The sequence below is a fragment of the Eschrichtius robustus genome, chromosome 8 (assembly GCF_028021215.1).
Source record: "Eschrichtius robustus isolate mEscRob2 chromosome 8, mEscRob2.pri, whole genome shotgun sequence".
NCBI classification, from domain to species: Eukaryota; Metazoa; Chordata; class Mammalia; order Artiodactyla; family Eschrichtiidae; genus Eschrichtius; species Eschrichtius robustus.
In genome coordinates, this window is record NC_090831.1 from 72,978,181 (window position 1) to 73,005,799 (window position 27,619).

The following is a 27,619-nucleotide window of genomic DNA, read 5'->3' on the forward strand; positions in this document are numbered from 1 at the left end:
TAAAATAGACTATATTTTTTTAGAGCAGTTTTAAGTTCATAGCAAAATTGAGAAGAAGGTACAGAGATTTCCCATATACCCTCTGGGGAAGAGGGTATATATTTTCAGAGTGTCCAAAGTTAATCTCCCTCACTATCAACATCCCTCACCAGAGTAGCACATTTGTTACAATTGATGAACCTACACTAACACATCATCACCCAAACTCCATAGTTCACATTATAGTTCACCCTTGGTGTTGTATCTTCTATGGGTTTTGGCAAATACATATATAATGGCATAAATCCACCATTATAGTGTCATATAGAATAATTTCATTGTCTTAAAAATCCTCTATGCCCCACCAATTCATCCTTACCTCCTCCCTAACTCCTGGCAACCACTGATCCTTTTGCTGTCTCCAAAGTTTTGCGTTTTCCAGAATATCATATAGTTGGAATCATATAGTATATAGCCTTTTCAGATTGACTTCTTTCACTAAGCAATATGCATTTAATATTCCTCCACGTCTTTTTATGGCTTGACAGCTCAATACTTTTCGGCACTGAATAAAAATTCCATTGTCTGGATATACCAGTTTATTTATCCATTCACCTACTGAAGGACATCTTAGTTGCTTCCAAGCTCTGGTATTTATGAATAAATCTGCTATAAGCTTCTGTGTGCAGGTTTTTGGTGTGGACATAAATTTTCAACTCCTTTGGGTAAAATTTACACCAAGGAGTGTGATTGCCAGATCATACGGTAAGAGTAGGTTTAGTTTTGTAAGAAACCACCAAACTGTCTTGGAAAGTGGCTGTACCATTTTGCATTCCCACCAGCAATAAATGAGAGTTTCTGTTGCTCCATATCCTCACCAGCCCTTGGTGGAGTCAGTGTTCTGGATTTTGGCCATTCTGATGGGTGTGTATTGGTATCTCATTGTTTTAAGCTGCAATTCCCTAATGGCATATGATGCTCTTTTTTAGGTATAAAGCACAGATACACATAAACAGATATACAGCATATCTGTAGTATTACAATTTCAAGGGAGGGGACAACTAGGTTAAAATTCCCCTCCTTAACGGGGAAATAGTCTAATAAAGAAATGGAGAAGCACTGTCTGGGTGGTCAGAGAGGCAGCGTGAGGAGGGCGACACAGGATAGAAGAGAAAGGTTGCTCATGCTGAAGATCTGGAACCTGGCCTCACAGGGAATGTTAGCAATGAGATAAGCTAGGGGAATAAGACTGCTCTGAGACAGCAGAGAAGTTAATTTTTATAACCCATTTGTATTAGGGTTCTCCAGAGAAGCAGAACCAGTAGTACATATTGGAGAAAGAGAAGGAGGGAGGTGGGGGGAGAGAGAGAGATTATTTAACGTCTCTGCGCCTCAGTTTCTTTAGCTGTAAAATGGAAATAATAATAGCATCTACCTCAGAGGATTGTTGTGAAGAGTAAATAAATTAATATAAAGCACTTGGAACAGTGCCTGGTACATAGTATGTGCCCAGTAAGTGTTTAAAAAACATATGAAGCCAGTGTGAATCAACAGTGGAATGTGGAAACCAAAAGCTAACTGAGCACACACAATAAATTTTAACACTTGCTATCAATTTTTTAAATGCTAGCTATTTTCTTCACTCTCACTCAGGCTGTTCTGTGCCTGTCCCTGAGGCTGACATTAGAAAAGAAAATCCCTGCAATGTGGCCACTAGGGGTCCCACCCTGGTCTGCCCTGCAGAACTAACCCAGAGGAATTTAGCATTTATAGGGAGCTCCAAAAAGTCCCCGAAAGCCATTCCTTTACATTATCTTTAGGAAAACAGAGATGGATGGATAGTCCACCCAGGAAGACCAGTGAAATGCCAACATACGTTCTTCCCTACCCAAGTTCTAGGCTCTCTGCAGCCCTCAAAACTCTCAAGCAAAGAACAGATTTTAAACCTTTGGCTTCTAACCAAACACACCAGAAGGTGGAAGAGTAATGGCTTACCAAAAAAAAAAAAAAAATCATTTCAGAGAGCAAAGTCACTTCAGTAAATTCAGATCTAAGGAAACGAAACTGAAATCAATTCTGCAGGCTTCCTCCTCCCCCACCTTCCAGTTTCGGCACACCCATTACTGAGAAACACTGCCCTTTCTGAGCCGATTAGAGTTCAGATTGAAGTGGAAGCAGAGGAGAAACTTTCATAAAAACTGGAGTGAAAAAAGTATTTTTCTCTAACACAGTAGGAAGAAGAAAACACAGACGTTTGAATGTTTCCTACACCGAAATACATGGTTTTTCCCTCGTTTATGTGGAAGAACTTTGCAAGAAAAATCTGGGTAAGTACAATATCTGTTATTAATAGTATTATTACTCTCTGTAGCAGCATTTTATTGACTAGGAAGGAATCTACTTCTCAATTAGAAAATTGAAATATACTCCAAAAATAATATTTTAAGCCTAAAAATATTTTAAGCCTAGACTGTTCATTGCTGTGACAGAGTCTGCTTTATATTAGTTGAAGAAGGAGTCACAACATTCCGTAAAAGATGCAGTGGAAAACTAGAGGCACTTTTATTGATGAAATCCCCCAAGGCGTTAGGAGCATCTTCAGAAAGAACAGATAATGAAAATTTAAAGATGTACTTTACATTAATCAAAGATCCCTTCCACCATCTACTCTAAGGAGTTGCCAGAAAATAAAACTCCCTGATAACTTCTCAGATATTAGTGTCAAATTATATGTATAAGAGACAGACAGACAGACAGACAGAGACAGAGACAGTGATAGAGATGAAGACAGACTACTACAGGAAGTACCTGAAATTATGACAGCTTTCTTATTTCTTCCTAAAAACTCCTGGGTTTACGTCTGATTTCCCCCAAAGTAAGGAACAAGGTAATACAAAGAGTTGGGGGAAATACAGTTTAGATTAAAGGCCTGCCCTTCAACTTCCTTTAGAAAAGCTAACAAGCCCTACAGTTAACCCTACGGTTCATAAATATATGTGGGTTTGATCAATCATGTAACAAATTATGTTTCCATTTTTTATGGGGTTGCTAAGAAGCTCAGAACAAAAGTTTCAGGCCAATTCTAGTAAAGTATATAAAACTGAAAAGTTATTTTAGGCACTGACTTTACTCCATAGCTTCACCTTCTTTCCTCTTCTACCCATATTTAGCCTTCTCCCTGATTATGTTTCTGACTTTTTAATTTCTTTCTTCCAGTTTATTAAGATATAACTGACATATCTTATATGACATATAAGTTTAAGGTGTGCAGCATAATGATTTGACTTACATGCGTCATGAAATGATGACCACAGTGAGTTTAGTGACATCCATCATCTCATGTAGATACAAAATAAAAGAAAAAGAAAACCATATTTTTTCCTTGTGATGAAAACTCTCAGGATTTACTCTCTAAACATCTTTCATATATAACATACAACAATGTTAATTATATTAATCCTGTTGTACATCACATCCCTAGTACTTATTTATCTTGTAACTGGAAGTTTGTACCTTTTGACCACCTTCAAGCCACTTCACCCATCTCCTCTGGTAACCAGAAATCTTACCTCTTTTTCTATGAGTTTGTTTTTGAAGTATAATTAGTTCCTGGTACACAACATAGTGATTCAATATTTCTATACATCACAAAATGATCACCACTGTAAATCTAGTCAGCAAAGATATTACTATTGATATTATTATTGACTATATTCCCCACACTCTGCATTTCATGCCCAACACATTTATTTTGTAACTGGAAGAAGTTTGTACCTCTTAATCTTCCTAACCTATATCACTCATCCTCCCACCCCTCTCCCATATGGCAACCACCCATTTGTTCTCTGTATATATGACTCTGCTTCTGTTTTCTTTTTTCTGTTCATTTGTTTTGTTTTATAGATTCCACATGTAAGTGAAATCATATGGTATTTGTCCTTCTCTGACTTATTTCACTTAGCATAGTACCCTCTAGGTCTATCCATGTTGTCCCAAATGGCAAGATTTCATTCATTTTTGTGGCTGAGTAATAGTCCATTGTGCGTATGTGTATGTATGTACATACCATATCATCTTTATACATTTATCTATTGATGGACACTTAGGTTGCTTCCATGTCTTAGCTATTGAATATAATGCTGCAATGAACATAGGGGTGATTATCTTTTCAAATTACTGTTTTTGTTTTCTTTGGAAAAATACCCAGAAGTGGAATTGCTAGATAATATGGTAGTTCTATTTTTAATTTTTTAAGGAACCTCCATACTGTTTTTAACAGTGTGTGTACCAATTTACATTCCCACCAGTAGTGTACAAGGGTTCCCTTTTCTCCACATCCTCTTCAACACTTGTTATTTCTTTTTCATAATAGCTGCCCTAATTGGTGTGAGGTGTTATCTCATTGTGGCTTTGATTTGCATTTGCCTGATGATTAGTGATGTTGAGCATCTTTTCATGTCTGTTGGCCATCTGTATGTCTTTGGGAAAATGTCTATTAAGGTCCTCTGCTATTTTTTATTTGGGTTGCTTGTTTTTTGATATTGAGTTGTATGAGTTCTTTGTATATTTTTGATATTAACCCCTTATCATATATGTCATTTGCATATATCTTCTCGTATTTAGTAGGCAGACTTTTTGTTTTATTGATGGTTTCCTTCACGGTACAAAAGTGTTTTAATTTGATTCTCATTTGTTTATTTTTGCTTTTGTTGCACTTGCCTGAGGAGGCATATCCAAAAAAATATCACTAAGACTGAGGTGAAAGAGAGTATTGCCTATGTTTTCTTCTAGGAGTTTTATGGTTTCAGTTCTTTCATTTAAGTCTTTAATACATTTCAAATTTATTTTTATATATGGTGTGAGAAAGTAGTCCAATTTTATTCTTTTGCATGGAGCTGTCCAGTTTTCCCAACACCATTTATTGAAGAGTCTATCTTTTCCCCATTGTATATTCTTGTTTCCTTTGTTGTAGATTAATTGGCCATATAAGCATGGGTTCTTTTCTGGGTTCTCTATTCTGTTCCACTGATCTATATGTCTATTTCTTTGCCAGTACCATACTGTTTTGATTACTGTAGCTTTGTAGTACAGTTTGAAATCAGGGAGCATGATACCGTCAGGTTTGTTCTTCTTTCTCAAGATTGTTTTGGCTGTTCGGGGTCTTTCATGGTTCCACACAAATTTTAGAATTATGTGTTCTAGTTTTGTGAAAAATGCCATTGGTATTTTGATAGGGATTGCATTGAATCTGTATATTGCCTTGGGCAGTATGGTCATTTTAAAAATATTAATTCTTTCAATACATGACCACAATATATCTTTCCATCTGTTTTTTTTTTTATCAGTGTCATATAGTTTCCAGTGTACAGGTCTTTTACCTCAGATTTATTCCTAGGTATTTATTATTTTTGATGCAATTGTAAATGGGATTGTTTTCTTAATTTCTCTTTCTGATAGTTCATTGTTAGTGTATAGAAACACAACAGATTTCTGTATATTAATTTTATATCCTGCAACTTTACTGAATTCATTTATTAGTTCTAATAGTTTTTTGGTGGCATTTTAGGATCTTCTATATGTAGTATTATGTTATCTGCAAACAAGGACAGTTTTACTTCTTCCTATCCAATTTGGATGAATTTTATTTTTTTTCTTGTCTAACTGCTGTCACTAGGACTTCCAATACTATGTTAAATAAAAGTAGCAAGAGTGGGCATCTTTGTCTTGTTCCTGATCTTAGAGGAAATGCTTTCAGCTTTTCACTACTGAGTATGATGTTGACTGTAGGTTTGTCATATATGGCTTTTATTATGTTGAGGTATGTTCCCTCTATACCCACTATGTTGAGAGTTTTTATCATAAATCAATTGTCAAAAGCTTTTTCTGAATGTATTGAGTTGATTGTATCATTTTTATTCTTAAATTTGTTAATGTGGTCTATCACATTGATTGATTTACAGATATTGAACCATTCTTTCATCACTGGGATAAATCCCACTTAATCATGGTGTATGATCCTTTCAATATATTAGTGAATTTGCTTTGCTAATATTTTATTGAGGATTTTTGCATCTATGTTCCTTGGTAATATGGGCCTGTAGTTTTTCTTTTGTTGTGGTATCTCCCTGATTTGTTATCAGGGTGATGCTGGCCTCATAATTCAGAAGCATTCCTTCCTCATCAATTTTTTGGAAGAGTTTGAGAAAGATAGGCATTAACTCTTCTCTAAATGTTTGATAGAAGTCACCTGTGAAGCCGTCTGGTCCTGGGCTTTTGTTGTAAGGGTTTTTTTTATTACTGATTCAATTTCATTACTGGTAATCAGTCTGTCCATATTTTTTCATTTCTTCCTGATTCAGTCTTGGGAGATGGTATGTTTCTAGGAATTTATACATTTCTTCTAGGTTGTTCATTTTATTGGCATATAATTGTAGTAATCTCTTATGTGGTATGTTTCTAGGAATTTATACATTTCTTATAGGTTGTTCATTTTATTGGCATATAATTGTAGTAATCTGTTATGATCTTTTATATTTCTGTGCTGTTGGTTGTAACTTCTCCTTTTTCATTCTGATTTTATATATTTGAGTTATCTTTTATTCTTTACAATGGTGTGTTAGTTTTACAATGGTGTGTTTTACAATCTTTTATTCTTGATGAGTCTGGCTAAAGGTTTATCTATTTTGTTTATCTTTTCAAAGAACCAGCTCCTAGCTTTATTGATCTTTTCTATTGTTTTTTTAGTCTCTATTTCATTTATTTCTGCTCTGATCTTAATGATTTTTTCCTTCTATTAACTTTGGGTTTTGTTTTTTCTTTTTCTAGTTCCTTTAGGTGTAAGGTCATGTAGTTCATTTGAGACTTTCCTTGTTTCCTGATGTAGGCTTGTATTCTATAAACTTCCCTCTTAGAACTGCATTTGCTGCATCCCATAGATTTTGGGTTGTTGAGTTTCCATTTTAATTTGTCTCCAGGTATTTTTTATTTCCTCTTTGATTTCTTCAGTGATCCATTGGATGTTTAGGAGCATAGTGTTTACCTACCACCTGTTTGTGTTTCTGCAGTTTTTGTCTTGTAGTTGATTTCTAGTCTCAGAATGTTGTAGTCAACAAGATGATTGACATGATTTCAGTCTTCTTAAATTTATGGAGACTTGTTTTGTGGCATGGCATGTGATCTATCCTTGATAATGTTTTATGTGCACTTGAAAGGAATGTGTATTCTGCTGCTATAGGATGAAATGTTTTATATATATATATAAAGTCCACCTCACCTAGCGTGTTGTTTAAGACCAGTGTTTCTTTATTGATAGTCTGTCTGGATAATGCATCCATTGATATAAGTGGGATGTTAAAGTCCCATACTATTATTGTGTTAGTATCAATTTCTTTATGTTTGTTAATATTTGCTGTATGTATTTACGTGCTCCTGTGTTGGGTGCATATATATTTGCAACTGTTATATCTTCTTGTTGGATTGATCCCTTTATCTTTATATAATGTTCTTTTTTGTCTTTTCTTACAGTCTTTCTTTTAATGTCTATTTTGTCTGAGATAAGTATTGCTACTCCAGCTTTTTTTTGTTTCTATTTCCATGGAATACCATTTTCCTCCCCCTCACTTTCAGTCTGCCCATCCCCCTTCCCCACTCCAGCACCTGGTAACCACTGTTCTCTGATTTCAACTTTGGGTTTGGTGGGGGGCAGCAGGGGGGAGTTGTTTTTTAGATTCCACATATAAATGAGATCATACGGTATTTGTCTTTCTCTTTCTGGCTTATTTCACTTAGCATAATATCCTTCAGTTTCATCTATGTTGTCACAAATGGAAGGATTTCCTTCTTTCTCGTGGCTGAATAATGTGTGTGTGTGTGTGTGTGTGTGTGTGTGTATCACACTTCCTTATCCACTCATCCATTGACAGAGAGACACTTAGGTTGTTTCTTTATCTTGGCTATTGTAAATAATGCTACAATAAACATGGGAGTGTATCTCTCGTCAAGATACCTATTTCATTTCCTTCTGACATATAGTCAGAAGTGAGATTGCTGAATCATGTAGTAGTTCTGTTTTTGAGTTTTTGAGGAATCTCCATACAGTTTTCCATAATGGCTGTACCAATTTACATCCCCAGTAACAGTCTACAAGGGTTCCCTTTTCTCCACATCCTCACCAACTCTTGTTATCGGTTTTATTTGGGATAATCACCTTCTAACAAGTGTGAGGTGATAATCTCATTTTGGTTTTAATTTGTATTTTCCTGATGATCAGTGATGTTAAACACTTTTTCCTATATCTGTTGGCCATTTGTATGTCTTCTTTTGAGAAATGTCTATCCAGGTCCTTTGCTTATTTTTCAAATAAGGTTATTTGTTTTCTTGCTATTGAGTAGTTTGAGTTCCATGTGTATTTTAGATGTTAACTCCTTATTAGATATGGTTTGCCAATATTTTCTCTCATTCCATAGGTTGCCTTTTCATTTTGTGGATTGTTTCTTTTGCTGTGCAGAAGCTTTTTAGTTTGATGCAATCCCATTTATCTATGTTTTCTTTTACTGCATGTGCTTTTGGGGTCATATCCAAAAATCATTGCTCAGACCAATGTCAAGAAGCTTTTTCTCTATGTTTTCATCTATAGTTTTTTGGTTTCAGGTCTTAGATTTAAGTCTTTAATCAATTTTGAGTGGATTTTTGTATATGGAGTGAAATAAGGGTCCAACTTCATTCTTTTGTTTATGGAAAATCATTTTTCCCCAAATTACCTAAAGAAGAGACTGTCCTTTTCCCATTGTGTTTTCTTAACACCTTTGTTGAAGATCAATTGATCATTAACCTGTGGATTTATTTCTGGACTTTCTATTCTGTTCCATTGGTCTATATGTCTGTTTTTATGCCAGTACTATGCTGTTTGAACTATAGCTTTATAGTATATTTTGAAATAAGGTAGTGTGATGCCTCCAACTTTGTTTTTTCTACTCAAGATTGCTTTGTTTATTCATGGTCTTTTGTAGTTCCATATGAATTTTATGCCTATTTTTTCTATTTCTGTGAAAAGTGTCATTGGAATTTTGATAGATATTGCATTGAATCTCTAGATTGATTTGGGTAGTACGGGCATTTTAATAATATTCTTCCAATGCATGAACACAGGATACCTTTCCACTTATTTGTATCTTCTTCAATTTCTTTCATCAATGTTTTATAGTGTTCAGTGTACAGATCTTTCTCCTACTTGTTTAAATGTATTCCTGAGCAGTTTTTACGCTATTGTTAAGTGAGACCGTTTTCTTAATTTTTTTTTCAGATAGTTTACTGTTAGTGTATAGAAATGCAACTTTTTAATATTGATTTTGTATCTTGTACCTTTACCTAATTTGTTGATTAGTTCTAACGGTTTTTTTTTTTTTTTTTGGTGGTGGTGTCTAAGGTTTTATGTGTATAATATCATTACAAACAGACAATTTTACTTCCTTCTTTTCTTTTTTGGAGGGCTTTTATTTCTTTTTCTGCTAATTGATCTGGCTAGAACTTTTAGTTTTTTATAGAATAAAAGTTGTGGGAGTGGGAATCCTTGTCTTGTTCTTGATCTGAGAGGCAAAGCATTCAGCTTTTCACTACTGAGTATGATGCTAGCTGTGAGCTTGTCATATATGGCCTTTATTGTTTAGGTACATTACTTCTGTACCTAATTTGTTCAGGGTTTTTGTCATGTAATAGTGTTGAATTTCATCAAATACTTTTTCTGGATCTATTGAGATGATCATATGATTTTTATCCTTCATTCTTTTAATGTGGTATATCACATTTATTGATTTGTATATGTCAAACAATCCTTGCATCCCAGAGATAAATCACATTTAATTATGGTATATGATCTTTATAATTCTTATAATGTTCTGTTGAACTTGGTTTGCTAGTATTTTGTTGAGGATTCTTGCATTTATGTTCATCAGTGATATTGGTCTGTAACTTTCTTTTTGTTGTACTGTCCTTATCTGGCCTTGGTATCAAGGTTATGCTGGCCTCATAAAATGTGCTTGTAAGTGTTCCCTCCTCTTCTATTTTTTGGAAGAGTTTGAGAAGGACTCACATTAATTCTTCTTTAAATATTTGGCAGAATTCACTGGTGAAGTCATGAGGTCCGAGGCTTTTCCATCTTGGGAGGTTTCAGTTACTGATTCAGCCTCCTTACTCGTTATTGGTCTGTTCAGATTCTTCATTCATGATTCAGTCATGGTAGTTTGTATATTTCTAGGAATTTATTTATTTCTTCTAGACTGTCCAGTTTGGGGACACATAAATGTTCATAGCACTATCTTATGATCCTTTGCATTTCTGTGGTATCAGTTGTAACATCTCTCTTTCATTTATAATTTTATTTATTTGAGTCTCCTCTCTTTGTTTCTTAATCTAGCTAAAGGTTCATTAATTTTGTTTACTTTACAAAAAACAGCTCTTAGTGGTAAGAGAAGATGGATGCCTTGGTCATTAATTTGGCTGGTCTCCTTTTCTCTCTGCAGTATTATTTCCTTCATGCTATTTTTAAGAAACTTGGTATCAATGGGAAGGTCTTCTCTTGAAGAAGGTGGAGTAGAAGGACCCTAAGCTCATCTCGTCTCAAGAGCACACCCAAATCACAACAATCCGCAGAAAAACCATCATTGAAAAAGACCGAAAACTACCAGCAAAGATCCTCTACGACTAAAGACATAAAGAACCACAAGAAGACTGGTAGGAGGGGAGAACTAGTGATATAATCAAACCCCATTCCCCCCAGGTAGGTGACCCACAAACTGGAGAATAATTATATTACAGAGGTTCTCCCACAGGAGTGAGAGTTCTGAGCCCCATGTCAGGCACCGCAGCCCGGGGGGTCCGGCACCAGGAAGAGGTGACCTTTTCTATTGTTTTTCTAGTTTCTATTTAATTTACTTCTGCTCTGATTTTATTATTTCATTCCTTCTGTGAACTTTAGGTTGAGTTTGTTCTTGAGGTGTAACATTAGGTTGCTTATATGAGATTTTTCTTTTTTCTTAAAGTAGACATTTATCACTATTAACTTCTGTCTTAGAACTGTTCTGCATTTCTTAAATTACGGTATGTTGTGTTTCCATTTTTAACTGTCTCAAGATATTTTTTGATATCCCTTTTGATTTTTTCTTTGACCTGTTGGTTGGTCAGAAGTGTGTCATTTAACTTCCACATATTTATGAATTTTCCAATTTTCCTTCTATTATTGATTTCTCATTTTATATCATTGTGGTCAGAAAAGACATTTGATATGACTTCAAGCTTCTTAAATTTGTTAAGACTTCTTTTGTGGGCTAATATATGGTCTATCCTGGAAAATGTTCCATGTGCACTTTGAAAGAATGTGTACTCTGTTGCTATTAGATGGACTGTACTGAATGTGTCTGCTAGGTCTATTTGATCTATGGTGTTGTTTAGGTCTGCTGTTTCCTTGTTGAATTTCTGTCTGAATGACCTATCCATTGTTAAAACTGGGATATTGAAGTCACCTACTCTTATTGTATATGTCTATGTCTCCCATTAGTTCTGCTAATATCTGCTATATTTTTAGGTACACTGAAGTACCTAAATTTGGGTGCATTATATATTTACAATTGTATATCATCTTGATGAATTGACCCCTTTATCATTATGTAGTAACCTTCTTTGTCACTTTTGACAATTTTTGACTTAAAGTCTATCTTGTCTAATTATAATCAGTCCTGCTGTCTTTTGGTTACCATTTGCATGGAATATGTTTTTCCATCCCATCACTTTCAGTGCATGTGTGTCCTTAAATCTAAAATGAGTCTCTTGTAGTCAGCATATTACTGTTGGATCTGATTTTTTTAATCCATTCAGCCACATTGTATCTTTTGATTGGATAATTTAATCCTTTTACATTTAAAGTAATTATTGATAGGTAAGGATTTACTATTGCCATATTGTTCATTGTTTTCTGGTTGTTTTATAATTCCTTCATTTTCCTTTCTTCCTTTCTTGCTGTCTTCCTTTGTGATATGATGACCTTTTGTAGTGGTATGCTTTGATTCCTTTCTCTTTATTGTTTGTATATCTACTACAGGTTTTTTATTTGTGGTTACCATGAAGTTTACATTATTCATCTTATAGATATAACAGTCTGTTTTACGTTTATAACAACTTAAATTCAACCACATACGAAAACTCCACACTTTAACTTAACTTCTCCTTTCACATTTTATGTTATTAATGTCACAGCTTACATCTTTTATATATGTTGTATCCATTAACACATTATTTTACCTATAGTTATTTTTAATACTTTTGTCTTTTACTTTTTTTTTAAAGATTTTTTTTTTAATGTGGACCATTTTTAAAGTCTTTATTAAATTTGTTACAATATTGCTTCCATTTTATGTTTTGGTTTTTTGGTCACAAGGCATGTGGAACCTTAGCTCCCCAACCAGAGATTGAACCCACACCCTCTGCATTGGAAGGTGAAGTCTTTAACCACTGGACCGCCAGGGAAGTCCCTATCTTTTACTTTTATACCAGAGTTAAGAGTGATTTATCTACCACCATTACAGTATTAGAGTGTTCTGAGTTTGACTGTATTCTCACCTTCACTATGTTTCATACTTTCATATTCTTTTCATGTTGTCAGCATACTTTTGTTACAACTCAAAGACCTACCTTTAGCATTTCTTGTAAGACAGGTCTAGTGGTGAAGAACTCTACAACTTTTTTGTTTGTTTGTTTGTTTGTTTTGGTCTTGGAAAGTCCTTATCTCTCCTTCATTTCTGAAGGACAACTTGTAAGGTTCTTAAGTATTCACGGTTGACAGTTTCAGCACTTTGAATATATCATCCCACTCTCTATTGACCTATAAGGTTTCTGCTGAGGAATCTGTTGATAGTCTTATGGAGGTTCCTTTGTATGTGGGAATTTTTTTCTCTTGCTGCATTTAAAATTCTTTGTCTTTGATTTTAGGTAGTTTTATTATTATGTGTCTTAGAGAAGATCTTTTTGTGTTGAAACTTTTGGGGCACCTATGAGCTTCAGGAACTTGGATGTCCAAATCTCTCCCCACATTTGGGAAATTCACAGCCATATCTATAAATAAGCCTTCTGCCCTTTTCTTCCTCTCTTCTCCTTGAACTCCAACAATAGTAGATTGTACTGTCAGTGGTATCCCATAGTTCACATAGGCTTTCTTCACTCTTTTTCATTCTTTTTTCTTTTTTGCTCCTCTGAATGGAGAATTTCAAATGCACTGTCATCAAGCTCACTGATTCTTTTGCTTGGATGAGTCTGCTTTCGAAGCTTTCTGTTGAATTCATCAATTCATTCACTGTGTTCTGCAATGCTAGGATTTCTGTTTGTTCATTTATATGTTTTTAATGGCTTCTATTTCTTTGCTGAACCTCTCATTTTGTTCATGCATTGTTTTACTAATTTTGTTTAACTGTATATCTGTGTTTTCTTGTAGTTCACAGACTTTCTTTATGAAGATTATTCTGAATAATTTGTCAGGTAGTTCATAGATCTTCATTTCTTTAGGGTCATTTATTGGAGCTTTATTAGTTTCCTTTGATGGTGTCATGTTTCATTGATTATTGGTAATTCTTCTGGCCTTGCATGTTTCATTGATTATTCATAATTCTTCTGGCCTTGCATTATTGTCTGTACATTTGAAGAAGTAGGCACCTCTTTCGGTCTTTACAGACTGGGCTTGGGCCAGAAAAGCCCTTCACCAGTCAGCTTGTCCAGAGATTGTGGGTGAATTGTCTGGTAGATTCTGAGGATGGGCTTGAGCCTCAGGTGGGAAGGTCTGGTGCCTGGGTCAGTGGCTGGGCTGGACTAGTGCTTGGGTCTACAGAGGTAGGCTGGCATTTGGGTCCATGGGGTGGACCTGGCCCCTGAAGTGCTGGTGGTGGGCCTGGATTCTGATGCCACAGGAGTTGGCCTATAGCCTTGGGGTACAGGTGCTGTCCTGAAGGTTGGGTCCATGAGGTGTAGCCTGACACTGGGGCTGGCCATGTGCCTGGGTCCTCGGGAGCCAACCTGGAGGCTGGGGCAAGCCAGGAGCCTGAGTCTATAGGAATCAATCTGGAGTCTGTGTCCATGGAACCCAGCCCAGCACCAGGGCAGGCAAAGAGCCTGGGTCCATGGGAGCTGGCCTTGCACTGGAGTGAGGCAGGAGCCTGGATCTTCAGGAGACTGCTTTGAGCCTGGGGCCTCAGGGACTGGATTGGCACTGGGGCGAGGCAGGAGCCTTGGTCCATGGGAGCTCACCTGAAGGCTGGGTTTGCAGAGGCTTTGCTAGTAGGGTAATACCAGCTTCGTAAAATGAATTGGGAAGCATTCCCTCTTTTACTGTGTTCTAGAAGAGATTATATAAAATCAGCATTAATTCTTTAAATGTTTGGTAGAATTCTTCCAAAGACAGTGAATCTGTCTTGGCCTGGAAAAGTTTCCTTGTAGGGAGATCTTTAAAATTAAAAATCCAGTTGTCTTTAAAGTATGGGACTATTCAAATCATCTGTTTCATACTGAATGGACTGTGGAAGTTTGTTTTTTGAGGAATTGTTCTACTTCATTTGAGTTGTCAAATTTGTGTGTGTGAAGTTATTCATACTACTCCCTTGTTCCCTTTTTTTTTTTTTAACATCTTTATTGGAGTATAATTCCTTGTTCTTCTCTTTTTTATTCTTTGTCAGTTTTGCTAGAGTTTTGTCGATTTTACTGATCTTTCAAGGAAGCAGATTTTGTTTCATTGATTTTCTCCATTGTTTTCTGTTTTCAGTTTAATTGATTTCTGCTCTTATCTTTATTATTTCTTTCCTTCTGCTTACTTTGGGTTATTTTACTTTTCTTTTTCAAGGTTTTCTAAGTTTTTGAAGTAAGATCTTAGATTATTAATTTGAGACTTTTCTTCTCTAATGTATACATTTATTGCAACAGTTTTTTCAATACTGCTTTAACCATGTACCACAAATTTTGGTATGTTGTATTTTCATTTTCATTCACTGCAATGTATTTTTTTTATTTCACTTGAGACTTTTCTTTGGCCCATGAATTATTTAGGAGTGTAGTTTTAGTGTTTAGTGAGTTTCCTCTTATCTTTCTGTTATCAGTTCCTAATAAGATTCCATTGTGGTTGGCAAACATATTCTGTATGATTTCAATTATTTTAAACTTGTTGAAGTTTGTTTTATCATTTAGGTTATGGTCTATTTTGGGCACTTAAAAAGAAAGATTTTCTGCTGTTGTTGAATAGAGTGTTCTATAAATGTGGTTTGGTACCTGTTGGTTGATGGTGTTGAGTTCTTCTGTAACCTCACTAACATTCTGTCTAATTTTTCTTTCAATTATAGAGAGAAAGGTGTCAAAATATCCAGCTATAAATGTGGATTTGTCTAAAACTGAAAAGTTCTGTCAGTATTTGTTTCAAACATTTTGAAACTTTCTTGTTTGGCACACACACTTTTAGGATTGTTATGTCATCTTATTGAATTGAACATTTTATCATTATGTAATATGCCTTTGTCTCTGGTAATTTTCTTTTCTCTGAAGTCTACTTTATCTGACACTAACGTAACCATTCCTGTCTTTATTGATTAATATTTGTATTATATATATTTATCCATACTTTTCTTTTCAACCTATTTATATCATTATATTTTCAAGTGAGCATCTTATAGACAGGATATAGTTGGGTCATGTTCTTAATCCACTTTACCAATTCTGTCTTTTAACTTCTGTATTTAGGCCATTTATATTTAATGTAATTATTTATATGTTAGGACTTATATTTTTCAATTTTCTATCTTATTTTCCTGATGTCCTGAGGGTTACTTGAAAGTTTTTTTACAATTCCACTTTTATCTACAGTGTTTTTGAGTGTGTCACTTTGTATGGCTGTTTTATTGATTGCTCTAGATGTTTCATTATACATACATAACTTATGACAGTCCAATAGTGGTTTTTTCTTCTTTCTGAATTTTTTTTTTTGAATTTTTTATTTATGGCTGTGTTGGGTCTTCGTTTCTGTGCGAGGGTTTTCTCTAGTTGAGGCAAGTGGGGGCCACTCTTCATCGCGGTGTGCGGGCCTCTCACTATCGTGGCCTCTCTTGTTGCGCAGCACAGGCTCCAGACACGCAGACTCAGTAATTGTGGCTCATGGGCCTAGTTACTCCGCGGCATGTGGGATCTTCCCAGACCAGCGCTCGAACCCGTGTCCCCTGCATTGGCAGGCAGATTTTCAACCACTGCGCCATGAGGGAAGCCCCCAATAGTGTTTTTTTTACCAGTTTGAGTGAAGCATAGAAATCTTACTTCCCTTCATATCCTTTTACCCTATCCACATATAATGGTCTTAAATATTTTCACTACATACATTTAGAACCACATCAGTCAGTGCTTCAAAAATCAAACGTAATTTTGAAAACCAGAGAGGAGAAGTCTATTATATTTACCAATATTTTTGCTTACTGTGTTCTTTTATCTTCCTAATGTATCAGGGTTCCTTCTCTTATTATTTTCTTTCTGTTTAGAAAACTTCCTTTAACCATTCTCTTAAGGTAGGTTGTGTAGGTTGCATCATTTTACATTCCCACCAGTAGTGCACAAGGGTTCCTCCAATTTCTCCACATCATCCTTGCTAATACTTGTTATTTTCTGGGTTTTTTTAACATAGTAGTCATCACAGTAGATGTGAAATGATATATCACTCACTATGTTTTAGGTTTGTATTTCTCTAATGATTAGTGATGTTGAACATCAATTTATATGTTTGTTGGTCATTTGTATATCATCTTTGGAGAAATGTCTAAATCCTTTGCTCACTTTTAATCAGGTTTTTTTTTTTGTCGTTGAGTTGCAGGAGTTTTTTTAAATATATTTTAGATATTAACCCCTTATCAGATCTATGATTTGAAAATATTGCAAATATTTTCTCCCATTCCATAAGTTGCCTTTTCATTCTGTTCATTGTGTCCTTCAATGCATAGTTTCTAAGTTTGATATAGTCCCACAAAAGGGGCTTACTGGAGGGTGGGACGGAGGGAGATTAAAAAAAAAAAGAGAGAGAGAGAGAAAAAAAAAGGGGGCTTACTTTAAAAATTAGTGCACTTAAAGCAATTTCCCACCTCTACTCTTTTCTCTCTCCCCAGCTTATTTTAAATTTGAGCTTCTTAATCTCTACAGGCCAAATAACTGAAAGAAATTTCACCTCGTTCACTTTTTTTAGAAGGCATTAAATCTCCATGGTTTCTGATTGTCATAGTATTGTAAGAGAGTAAAATTTCCATCAGTTGTGCATATCTTTGCCTATTTTTGTATTAATGTAGCTGTAAGGTATACCTTTTATTCACTTAATATGAATGCAGGAGTTACTAACCAAAAAATAATAGCTTTAACACTGGACCATTGCTTTGGCAGCTTTATGTCTGGACACGAAGATAGATCCTAACCTTGATTTTGTATGTACCACTGGTAGGTAATATTCCTTTGTATTATTTCATGGAAGTGTGCCTATATAGTCTATTTTCCACTATTCTCCAGGCTTATCTTCTCTGTTGATTTGATTTCTCCCATGGTGATTTTATAGGAATGGCTCACATTATTTGAGCCATTTTTGGATTGTACTTAAAGCTGACTATTATTATCTGGATTCTATTGCGTTTTTTTCTAACCATTGCTATATTTCTGCAACCCAGATTGCCAATGATTTTTCCAAATAGTAGCCTTTCAATCTGCATACCAAATAGTAATGCCATTTGTTACTGCCCAAGAATTAGCTATTACCAAATATTATGTGAAAATTTACATGGATATAATAGTAGCCCCCTAGTTCACTACCCAGCAAGCTATCCCAGAAGTCATGGAACAGAATGGCTCACAGATCAATTTAAGGTATTTGAGGCACATCTTTATTAAATCAATTAAAATACACAACAAAAAGCAGGGGGAAAGAGATGGGTAACACACTTTGGATAAGGTACAAGAGGGGTGGAAGCATCTCATTACCTGACTTATACAAGTTCATATATCCTCCCTCTCCCTCTCTGCAGTATCAGCATTCTCCACTGATTGTGTGATTTTGAGAACCAGAGTTGAGGTCTTTCCAGGGGGGATCAACAGATACAAGACACCTCTGTGTCAGTGACATACACTTGCTCCAATCAGAGAGATGCAGAGGGGCATATATGCCTGACCACAGCTCTAACTCATCAGTTAGCCTGATAAGCTACTCTGGATTTTATTTATGTCTTTTAATTAGAGTATACAAAGGATCAGAATGGGTGTCAACAGTAGGTGGCCCAGTTAAGATGTCAAAAATATAAAGTGCTTCAAGTGTGCCTCATGAATATTTAATACCTACTTGGCCCTTCTTTCTCTTCCTAACTATGTTTAACGCTCATATGCTTTATTTACTTTATCTATGTCTATTATAACATGTTTCACAAACTACTTGCTTCTATACCTTGTTTCATATATCCTCCTCATATCATAATCCTTCTCTCTTTAGTTTCATATAGCCTCCTTTGTTTTTCTTATTTTCTATAGCAGAATTGAATATTTATAAACAATAGAGCTAAAACACATTATAGAAAACAACCATTAAGAAGAATGAAACATCTCTCTATATATATATATATTGACTGGAAGCATCCCCAAGATACAGTTAGTGAATAAAGCAAGGCAAAGAGAATTGAGTATAGTATGTTGCCATTTGAATGGGAAAAAAGTGTTTATGCATTTGTATTTGGTAGTATTTCTCTGAAAGGATATAGAAGAAACTGATAATGGTAATTTCCTCTCAGGAGGGTAATTAAGTGGAATGTATATCCTTTTGAGCTTTTTCAGTTTTATAAGACATGTACATATTGTCTATTGAAAAATTAACTGATTATTTTTAAAATTTACTTATAAAAATACTAAATAATTTTTCTTTTTCTATACATAGGTATCAGAATGGCAGCACAACTTAACTTACCAGAGAATACAGATGAATGGACAAAAGAGGATGTAAATCGGTGGTTAGAAAGTCATAAAATTGACCAGAAACACAGGGAAATTTTGACTGCACAAGATGTGAATGGCGCAAACTTGAAGTACTTAACTAAAGATCACCTTGTTGCTATGGGCATAACATTTGGACCAGCTATCCAAATAGAACATCTCTTCAAAGAGTTGCTGGAAACATCCTCTGGAGATCCTTTTCAGACAAGTAAGAGGGGGAAAGGCAGTAAAAATGTTCCTAAAAAACAGGAGAAAAATGGAGAAACTTCAAAGCAAAAACAAAAGGAGAAAGAGAAATCAGACATGGTTAATGACTCTACAATGAGTACAGTTACTAAAGGTTCTAAGTCACTAAAAAATGAGTTCATGAAAGATGAAATAGATGACACAAAGGAAGAGCAGCCATCCATAGAACCGACATGTGTATCATACCCTTTTGATGAATTCAGTGATCCATATCGTTACAAATTAAATTTTAATCTACAGCCTGAAACAGGACCACTCAATCTCATTGACCCAATACATGAATTCAAAGGCTTCACGAATACAGAAACAGCCACAGAAGAGGATGTTAAGATGAAATTTAGCAATGAGGTTTTCCGGTTTGCTTCAGCTTGTATGAATTCACGTACCAATGGCACCATTCATTTTGGAGTCAAGGACAAACCCCATGGAAAAATTGTTGGCGTGGAAGTCACCACTGTCACCAAGGAAGCCCTCATTGACCACTTCAATCTGATGATCCACCAATATTTTGAAGACCATCAGGTCCAAAAAGCAAAGAATTGCATTCGAGAGCCAAGATTTGTAGAAGTTTTAATGCCAAATAGTACTCCATCTGACAGATTTGTTATTGAAGTGGATGTTGTTCCAAAACATTCTGAATGTGAACATGATTATTTCCAGATTAAAATGCAAAATTGCAGCAAGAAGACATGGACACAAAGTCCAAAATTCTCAGTCTTTGTGCGAGATGGGGCCAGTTCTAAGGACATCATGAAAAATAATGCATATTTCACATCATTTAAATTAGATTTAAAAAGACTGGCAGAATCTAGGAAAGAAGCAGAAGAAAAATGCAGAGTGAAAACAAATAAAAAAGGGAGTGAGGGACCAAAGCTTGTTAAACTGTTGACAGGAAATCAGGATTTGTTAGATAATTCCTACTATGAATGGTACATTCTTGTAATAAATAAGTGCCATCCGACTCAAATAAAACACCTAGATTTCCTAAAGGAAATTAAGTGGTTTGCTGTGTTGGAGTTTGATCCTGAATCTGTGAGCAAGGGTGTGGTCAAAGCTTACAAAGAAACCCGAGTAGCAAACCTTCACTTCCCAAGTTTATATGTGGAAGGGAAAACCACTAACGAGAAGATTACTAGTCTGAATCTTTATCAACAACTCAGCTGGATTTTCTGCAATGGCAGGTTAGACCTTGACAGTGAAAAATATAAACCCTTAGATCCAAGTTCCTGGCAAAGAGAAAAAGCGTCTGAAGTCAGGAAACTGATTTCATTTCTTACACGTGAAGACATAATGCCAAGAGGGAAGTTTTTGGTGGTATTTCTATTACTCTCCTCTGTGGATGACCCAAGAGACCCACTCATTGAGACCTTCTGTGCTTTCTACCAAGATCTCAAAGGAATGGAAAATATATTGTGTATTTGCACACATTCACGCATATGTCAGGGATGGAAAGATCTACTTGAAGCAAGATTAACAAAACAGCAAGATGAATTATCAAGCCAATGTGTTTCTACTTTAAGTCTTGAAGAGATAAATGGAACTATTCTTAAGCTAAAATCTGTGACTCAATCTTCAAAGAGATTTTTACCATCTATTGGTTCATCTACTGTCCTTCTGAAAAAAGAAGAAGATATCATGTCTGCTCTGGAAATTCTCTGTGAAAATGAATGTGAAGGTACACTCTTAGAGAAGGACAAAAAAAAATTACTTGAATTCAAAGCATCAAAAGAGGAAGACTTCTATCGAGGTGGCAAAGTATCATGGTGGAACTTCTACTTTTCTTCTGAAAACTATTCTTCCCCTTTTGTCAAAAGGGATAAATATGAAGGACTTGAAGAAATGATTCAAAACTGGGCAGATTCTTCTAAGCCAGCATGTGTCAAAATTATTCATCTGTTTCATCATCCAGGCTGTGGTGGGACTACCTTGGCCATGCATGTTCTCTGGGAACTAAGGAAGAAATTCAGATGTGCTGTGCTGAAAAACAAGAGAGTGGATTTTTCTGAAATTGGAGAACAAGTGACTAATTTAATAACCTATGGGACAACAAATAATCAGGAATACTTACCTGTACTACTGCTTGTTGATGATTTTGAAGAACAAGATAATGTCTATCTTCTGCAGGCCTCTATTCAAACAGCTGTAGCTAATAGGTATATTCGATATGAGAGGCCTCTAGTGATCATCCTAAATTGCTGGAGATCACAGCATCCTGAAAAAAGTGCAAAGATCTCAGACAGTATTGCCCTAATACAACAACTATCTTCCAAAGAACAGAGAGCTTTTGAGCTTAAACTGAAAGAAATTGAAGAGCAACATAAAAACTTTAAAGATTTTTATTCCTTCATGATTATGAAAACCAACTTTGATAAAAAGTACATAGAAAATGTGGTCAGGAATATTCTGAAAGGACAAAATATTTCCACCAAGGAAGCAAAGCTCTTTTCTTTTCTGGCTCTTCTTAATTCATATGTGCCTGATACCACCATTTCACTATCACAGTGTGAAAAGTTCTTAGGAATCACAAACAAGAAAGCTTTCTGGGGAACAGAAAAGCTTGAAGACAAGATGGGCACCTACTCTACAATTCTAATAAAAACAGAGGTGGTAGAATGTGGGAACTACTGTGGAGTACGCATTATTCACCCTCTGATTGCCATTCGCTCACTGGAAGAATTGAAGATAAGCTATGACTTACATAAAAGTCAAATTATGCTGGATATGCTAACAGAAAATGTGTTCTATGAAACTGGTATAGGAAAAAGCAAATTTTTAGAAGATATGCAAACACTGCTGCTCACAAGACAGCGCAATGAACATGAAGGTGAAACAGGAACTTGGTTTTCCCCATTCATTGAAGCGTTACATACAGATGAAGGGAACGTGGCAGTTAAAAATGTATTACTTGAAGGTATTCATCGGTTCAACCCAAATGCATTCATTTGCCAAGCCTTGACAAGACATTTCTACATTAAAGAGAAGGACTTTAACAGTGCTCTGTTTTGGGCAAATAAAGCAAAAAAGATAGAACCTGACAATTCTTATATCTCAGATACACTGGGTCAAGTGTACAAAAGTAAAATTAGATGGTGGATAGAGGATAATGGAAGAAACAGGAACATTTCAGTTGATGATCTATCTGATCTTTTGGATTCAGCAGTGCATGCCTCAAATGCATTCAAAGAATCTCAACAGCAAAGTGAGGATAGAGAGTATGAAGCAAAGGAAAGGTTTTACCAGAAGTCGAAAAGGCGGTATGATACCTACAATATAGCCGGGTATCAAGGGGAGATAGAAGTTGGGCTCTACACAATCCAGATTCTCCAGCTCCTTCCTTTTTTTGACAATAAAAGTGAACTATCTAAAAGAGATATGATCAATTTTATATCAGGAAGTAATGATATTCCTGGAGATCCAAGCCATGAATTTAAAGTAGTCCTCAAGAACTTTATTCCTTATCTAACCAATTTGAAATTTTCTTTGAAAAAGTCCTTTGATTTTTTTGATGATTACTTTGTCCTTCTAAAACCCAGGAACAATATTAAGCAAAATGCAGAGGCCAAAACTCGGAGAAAGGTGGCTGGATATTTTAAGAAGTATGCAGATATATTCGGTCCCTCAGAGGAATTACAGAACAAAGATCTTGGACCAAAGCTTAGTTTGCCACTTCAAGTAGAGCTGTATCGGAGAAGCCTAGAAGTTCTAAAAGCAGACAAGTTTTCTGGGCTCTTGGAATATCTTATCAAAACTCAAGAAGATGCTATACGCACCATGGAAGATATAATGAACAAATATACTTTTCTCTTTGAGCAATGCAGTGTCAGAATCCTGCCAAGGGAAAAGCAAAATTTCATCTTGGCCAACATCATTCTCTACTGTATTAAACCTACCTCCAAAATAGTGAAGCCAATTAAAACACTGAAAGATCAGCTTCGAGAAGTCTTGCAACAAGTAGGAACGACTTGTCGATATTCAGAACCTTATTTCCTAGCTTCCCTGTTATTCTGGCCAGGAAACCAACAACTAGATCAAGATTCTAAACAAATGGAAAAGTATGCTTGGTCGCTGGAAAATTCTTTCAGGGGGCAATATAAGCATATGTATCGTACAAAGCAACCAATTGCATATTTCTTTCTTGGGAAAGGTAACAATATGAACAGACTTGTTCACAAAGGAAAAATCGATCAATGTTTTAGAAAGACAGCTGATATTAATTCCTTGTGGCAGAGTGGAGATGTATGGAAGGAGGAAAAAGTCCGAGAACTTTTGCTTCGGTTAAAGGGAAGAGCTGAAAATAATTGTGTATACATAGAATATGGAATCAATGAAAAAATCACAATACCCATCACACCTGCTTTTTTTGGTCAACTTAGAAGTGGTAGAAGCATAGAAAAAGTATCTTTTTACCTGGGGTTTTCCTTTGGAGGCCCACTTGCTTATGACATTGAGGCTATTTAAGAGTTTGATCTTCTCCCTTCAGGAATGTGGACACAAAAGCACTTAATTTTTTTAGACCCAAGATCTATACTTTAAATTGGCAAATTTATAGATACAGCCTCTGACTTTTCAGCCCTGTACATACAATATTTATATTTCCTCTTAAGCATGTTGTGAGTCCCAAATAGACTGTGGTGGAAAAGGAAGGAATGAGAGATGTGGAAACTATCAAATATCTACCCTGGCTTGGACAACACCATCGAGGGCAAAATAAGGAGCTATGGATGGAATTAGGAGCGGTGAGTGTAATCATTCAGCCACACAGAACCCCACCACTTCCCTCAATTAACCAACCAAGGCATGGATTGAGGAAGACTGTCTACTTTCTTCTTAAATGTGAAAATTTTTCAGAATTGAAAAACAATAGTTACGGTACCAAGACATTACAATATCTGGGAAACCGTTTCACAAAAACAGGTGAAAACTCTCAACATCAACATTTATTCCTACCAGGCAGACCAGAAAGGTACCATGTACTTGGCACTGAAGGGTCTTTCAAAGGAGAGGACCAACCAGTTCTCTGAAGGTCATACCCATAGAGGTCTGCAGATCTTACCAAAGTAAGTAGGCTGGAGAATTAGGCTTCCTTTTCATGCAGTAGCAGGCAGTTGAGCAAAAATGAATTTCGTTTCTACAGCTGATAAGCTCATAGACCTCCAAACAAACAAAAATACACCAAAGTTCCAAAGCTAATGAATAAAAAGGACTCTTGTGAATAGACTAATGAGTCCCCAATCCAGGGGATCCCAGTGTTCTAGCATGTATACATATAACCTATGCACAACCAGTGAGAGGTAATCAAAATGTAATTTTTCCTAATAAAATTATGGATATGGGAAATCATCAGTGGTTGCTAAAACTGATAAAAAGCTGATAAAGAACTATAACAGATGAATCAAACTGTCCTGAATCCTGATCAATATTAACATTGCTGAGAGAGAACCAGACATCATGGGCCTGGAAGTCCTGTAGGAGTGCACACAACACCTGTGAGACAGTCTCACCAAATAATTGAAACTGAATCTGATCAAGACTCTGGATCTTACTTCCAATTTAAAGGAAATACAGACATTGGATATGCTTCAAAGTAATTCTGTGTATGGGGTATGGGGATGGTGAAAGGAGAGTAGATGGGCAGTATAGTTGCAACAAGATTCGACAGGAGTTAACAATTGCTGCATTATGAGGACATGGGAGTTCATCAGACTCTTTTCTCTTCTTTGGACTGTGCTTTTGAAGTTTTCTGTTATAAAATATTTATAAAACAAAACAAACAAGAAATGCTATTTGTTTTGTCTTTACAATCCCATTCAAATTTTTTCACTGGAGGAGGTTTTTCCTTTGCTCCTGCATGAAATTTCAGCTTCATAACTTACCAATTCACTCTTGGCATAAAAAAATCCTCTGCTCAAGTACAGTCTCAATTTAGAGAGGAGAATGTCCAGTTGCATTTTTTTCTCTGAGGCCACTTCCCACTCTGCTCCAGGTTTCGTTCTACTCTAAAGAGGACGGTCTCTGTTGGAGTCCTCTTACCTTCCCAGGTGATCCTTTAGAACTCAAATTAAACCAGCTTAGGCAGATGCTCTCTCCCCCGTGATCTACCTGGGGTGCATGAGAAACACTCATGGATGTTTGTTCTACCATTGGTAGGGAGTGCAGCTAACATCCAATCTTGGGAACAACATGCCCCATAAAGTCAAGAGGATGCATCAAGCACTTCACGTGGTCCTCTTGAAGCCCCCCTCTCTCTAGGCTCAGGATGAGGTTCTCGTGGTGGTTGGGAGAACTTTCACCAAAAGAACCTCTTCATAAACCGTCTCTTCCTCAGTGCCAGCAGTGGGCAAACTACAGCTCGTGGACCAAATGCAGCCTGTCTTTTACTTTTAAATAAAGTTTTATTGGAACACAGCCACACTCATTTGTGTAAGTATTGGCTTTGGCTGCTTTTGCATTGCAACAGAGTTGAGTAGTTGCAACAGAGACCATACAGCCCACAAACCTAAAATATTTACCATCTGGCTCTTTACAGAAAAAAGTTGCCAACCCCTGCTCTATGCTGTCAGTGCTTTTATGTCTTTATTGTAGGTCAATTGTCTAATTGTTTCTTGGACATTTACTTTGAAAATATACATTTTGGTGTATCACCTAACTTTGGTATCTGATTTCTATCATTTTAGGGCCAAAGTTAAAATTTAACAACATTTTGTCTCACTGAATCTGTTTTTCACAGATAAATCTGATTATTCTTCAGGCAGGGGTTCTGTCTGTATACCTTACTTGTCCACCCTCAGAAAGTCAGAGCCCCAGGCCAGCCCCATGCTACTGCCTCTCCCTGTTTTGGAATTGGGAGGTGGCCCTGCCAGTGCATCTCTCCCTTGCAAGAAACTCTAGACCATCTCTGGAGAGCAAATGGCTATGATGGGGTGGGGTGGGATGGGGGCTCGTAATGATGTGCCAACACATCTGCTTTTTAGGCTGCTGTTTACTGAGGTGGCTTTGGTGGACCCTCCCTTGCAGCTGCAGTAACTCATGGGTCCTTATCGAGGTGGTGGTCTTGGGGTAGAATCCCTCTTTTATTTTACCACTTGATTTAAAACATTTATTTTTGACTAGGCCTGTGGCTTCCATTAGCAATATGTTTCCTTTCCCTAATATGCAAATACTGGCTTTATTTATTTGTGAATGCTTTGGAATTTAGATGATTGTATAACTCAAGAAGATCACGATCACTTTTTTATCTTGCTCAAAATAATAATGATGATAATCATCATCATCATCATCATTCAGGCCCACTTTACCAAGGAACAGCAGAGTAATAAATGTGTCCGTTTTTCTTCTGCAAATAAAACATAGCTTGAATTACGCTGGATAAATTTGACAAGCACATTGATTTATCATAATTCTCTTTATTTAGCTTTATATTTTCCTTAGGTCCATGGAATTTGGTCTTGAAAAATAGAAATTTGGAATGTAAGATTTAAATATTAATAATTTACTATTCATAAGCCAGCAGTTCTCAGCTGAACAGAATTCCCCGAGAGGTCTTTCCAAATTGCCTGTTCTGTCTCCCAATTCAGTTAGAGCCTACCTAGAGTGAGAAGGCATCGGATATTTTTTTTAACTTGAGAATAATTGATTAGGTCATTGTAATACAAAAGTTTCCCAACTCAGTGTTCAAAAGGAAATGTTAATCAACACTCAAAACAAATGGTGACCAGAACAAATGAGCTTTGGAAACTGCATGGGATTCTGCTTCTGGCTATTTGGAATGTGGATTAGCAAAGAAAACTCTCAGAAAGTAATCCCAAAGGGAAGTTCACTTATTGAATAGACTAAGTTATTTCTCTTAAAAATTTTTATTTTCTCACTTATTTTTATATTTCTTGCTCCTCCAAAGGTCTTCCTGCTGCACAACTTAAAACATACTAGAAAAGAGTTCATATGCACTGAAATATTTATAGATTTTTCACCTTCTCTACTGTCAAGAAGCCCAGCTCTAATTAAAGTATGTGTACTATAATTCTCTGTTCTTTTCTGTATTTTAAAAACTTAAATATGTATATATACCATCATCATAACGTTGTAGACGAGTTTCCAATTCCAAGGCAGGCTTTATAGCCTGAGAGTCCTATGTCACCACTGAATACATTCCAAGTAAAATATTGCATCTTCTTTCATTAGTGGAAGGAGACAATTGTTCAGTTTGAAATCCAGAAATTTACCCTTTAGGGAAATGCTATCATCATCTCATCCTTGTTGCCAAAAATATAGTTTAAGCCCATATTTTAGTGATTTACTTAAGATGTGTGTCACTTGGCTAGGGCAAGGTACCCAGATATTTGGTCACCCACATATTATATCAAACAACCATCTAGATGTTGCT

At 36.0% G+C, this 27,619-nt stretch overlaps 1 protein-coding gene across 4 annotated transcripts; it reads left to right on the forward strand.

Moving 5' to 3' along the window:
• Positions 1 to 2,131: 2,131 nt before the first annotated feature.
• Positions 2,132 to 27,619, forward strand: LOC137768911 (sterile alpha motif domain-containing protein 9-like). Of its 4 annotated transcripts, none has more exons than XR_011074846.1 (4): positions 2,132 to 2,306; positions 10,497 to 10,753; positions 18,938 to 25,659; positions 27,134 to 27,619. XR_011074846.1 is itself a non-coding variant. In XM_068550660.1 (4 exons), the coding sequence occupies exon 4, from the start codon at positions 18,946 to 18,948 to the stop codon at positions 23,695 to 23,697; it is 4,752 nt and encodes a 1,583-aa protein (XP_068406761.1). In that variant the 5' UTR covers positions 2,132 to 2,306; positions 10,497 to 10,753; positions 17,410 to 17,463; positions 18,938 to 18,945; the 3' UTR covers positions 23,698 to 26,144. The 4 variants fall into 4 exon arrangements, 3 of the variants coding, with proteins under 3 accessions (XP_068406761.1, XP_068406760.1, XP_068406762.1); XM_068550660.1 differs by lacking the exon at positions 27,134 to 27,619 and adding an exon at positions 17,410 to 17,463 and having other exon boundaries at positions 18,938 to 26,144; XM_068550659.1 differs by lacking the exon at positions 27,134 to 27,619 and having other exon boundaries at positions 18,938 to 26,144.

Bases quoted from the DNA above. Each gene is read 5' to 3' on its own strand.
- LOC137768911 (XM_068550660.1), top strand. From the start codon at position 18,946: ATGGCAGCACAACTTAACTTACCAGAGAATACAGATGAATGGACAAAA.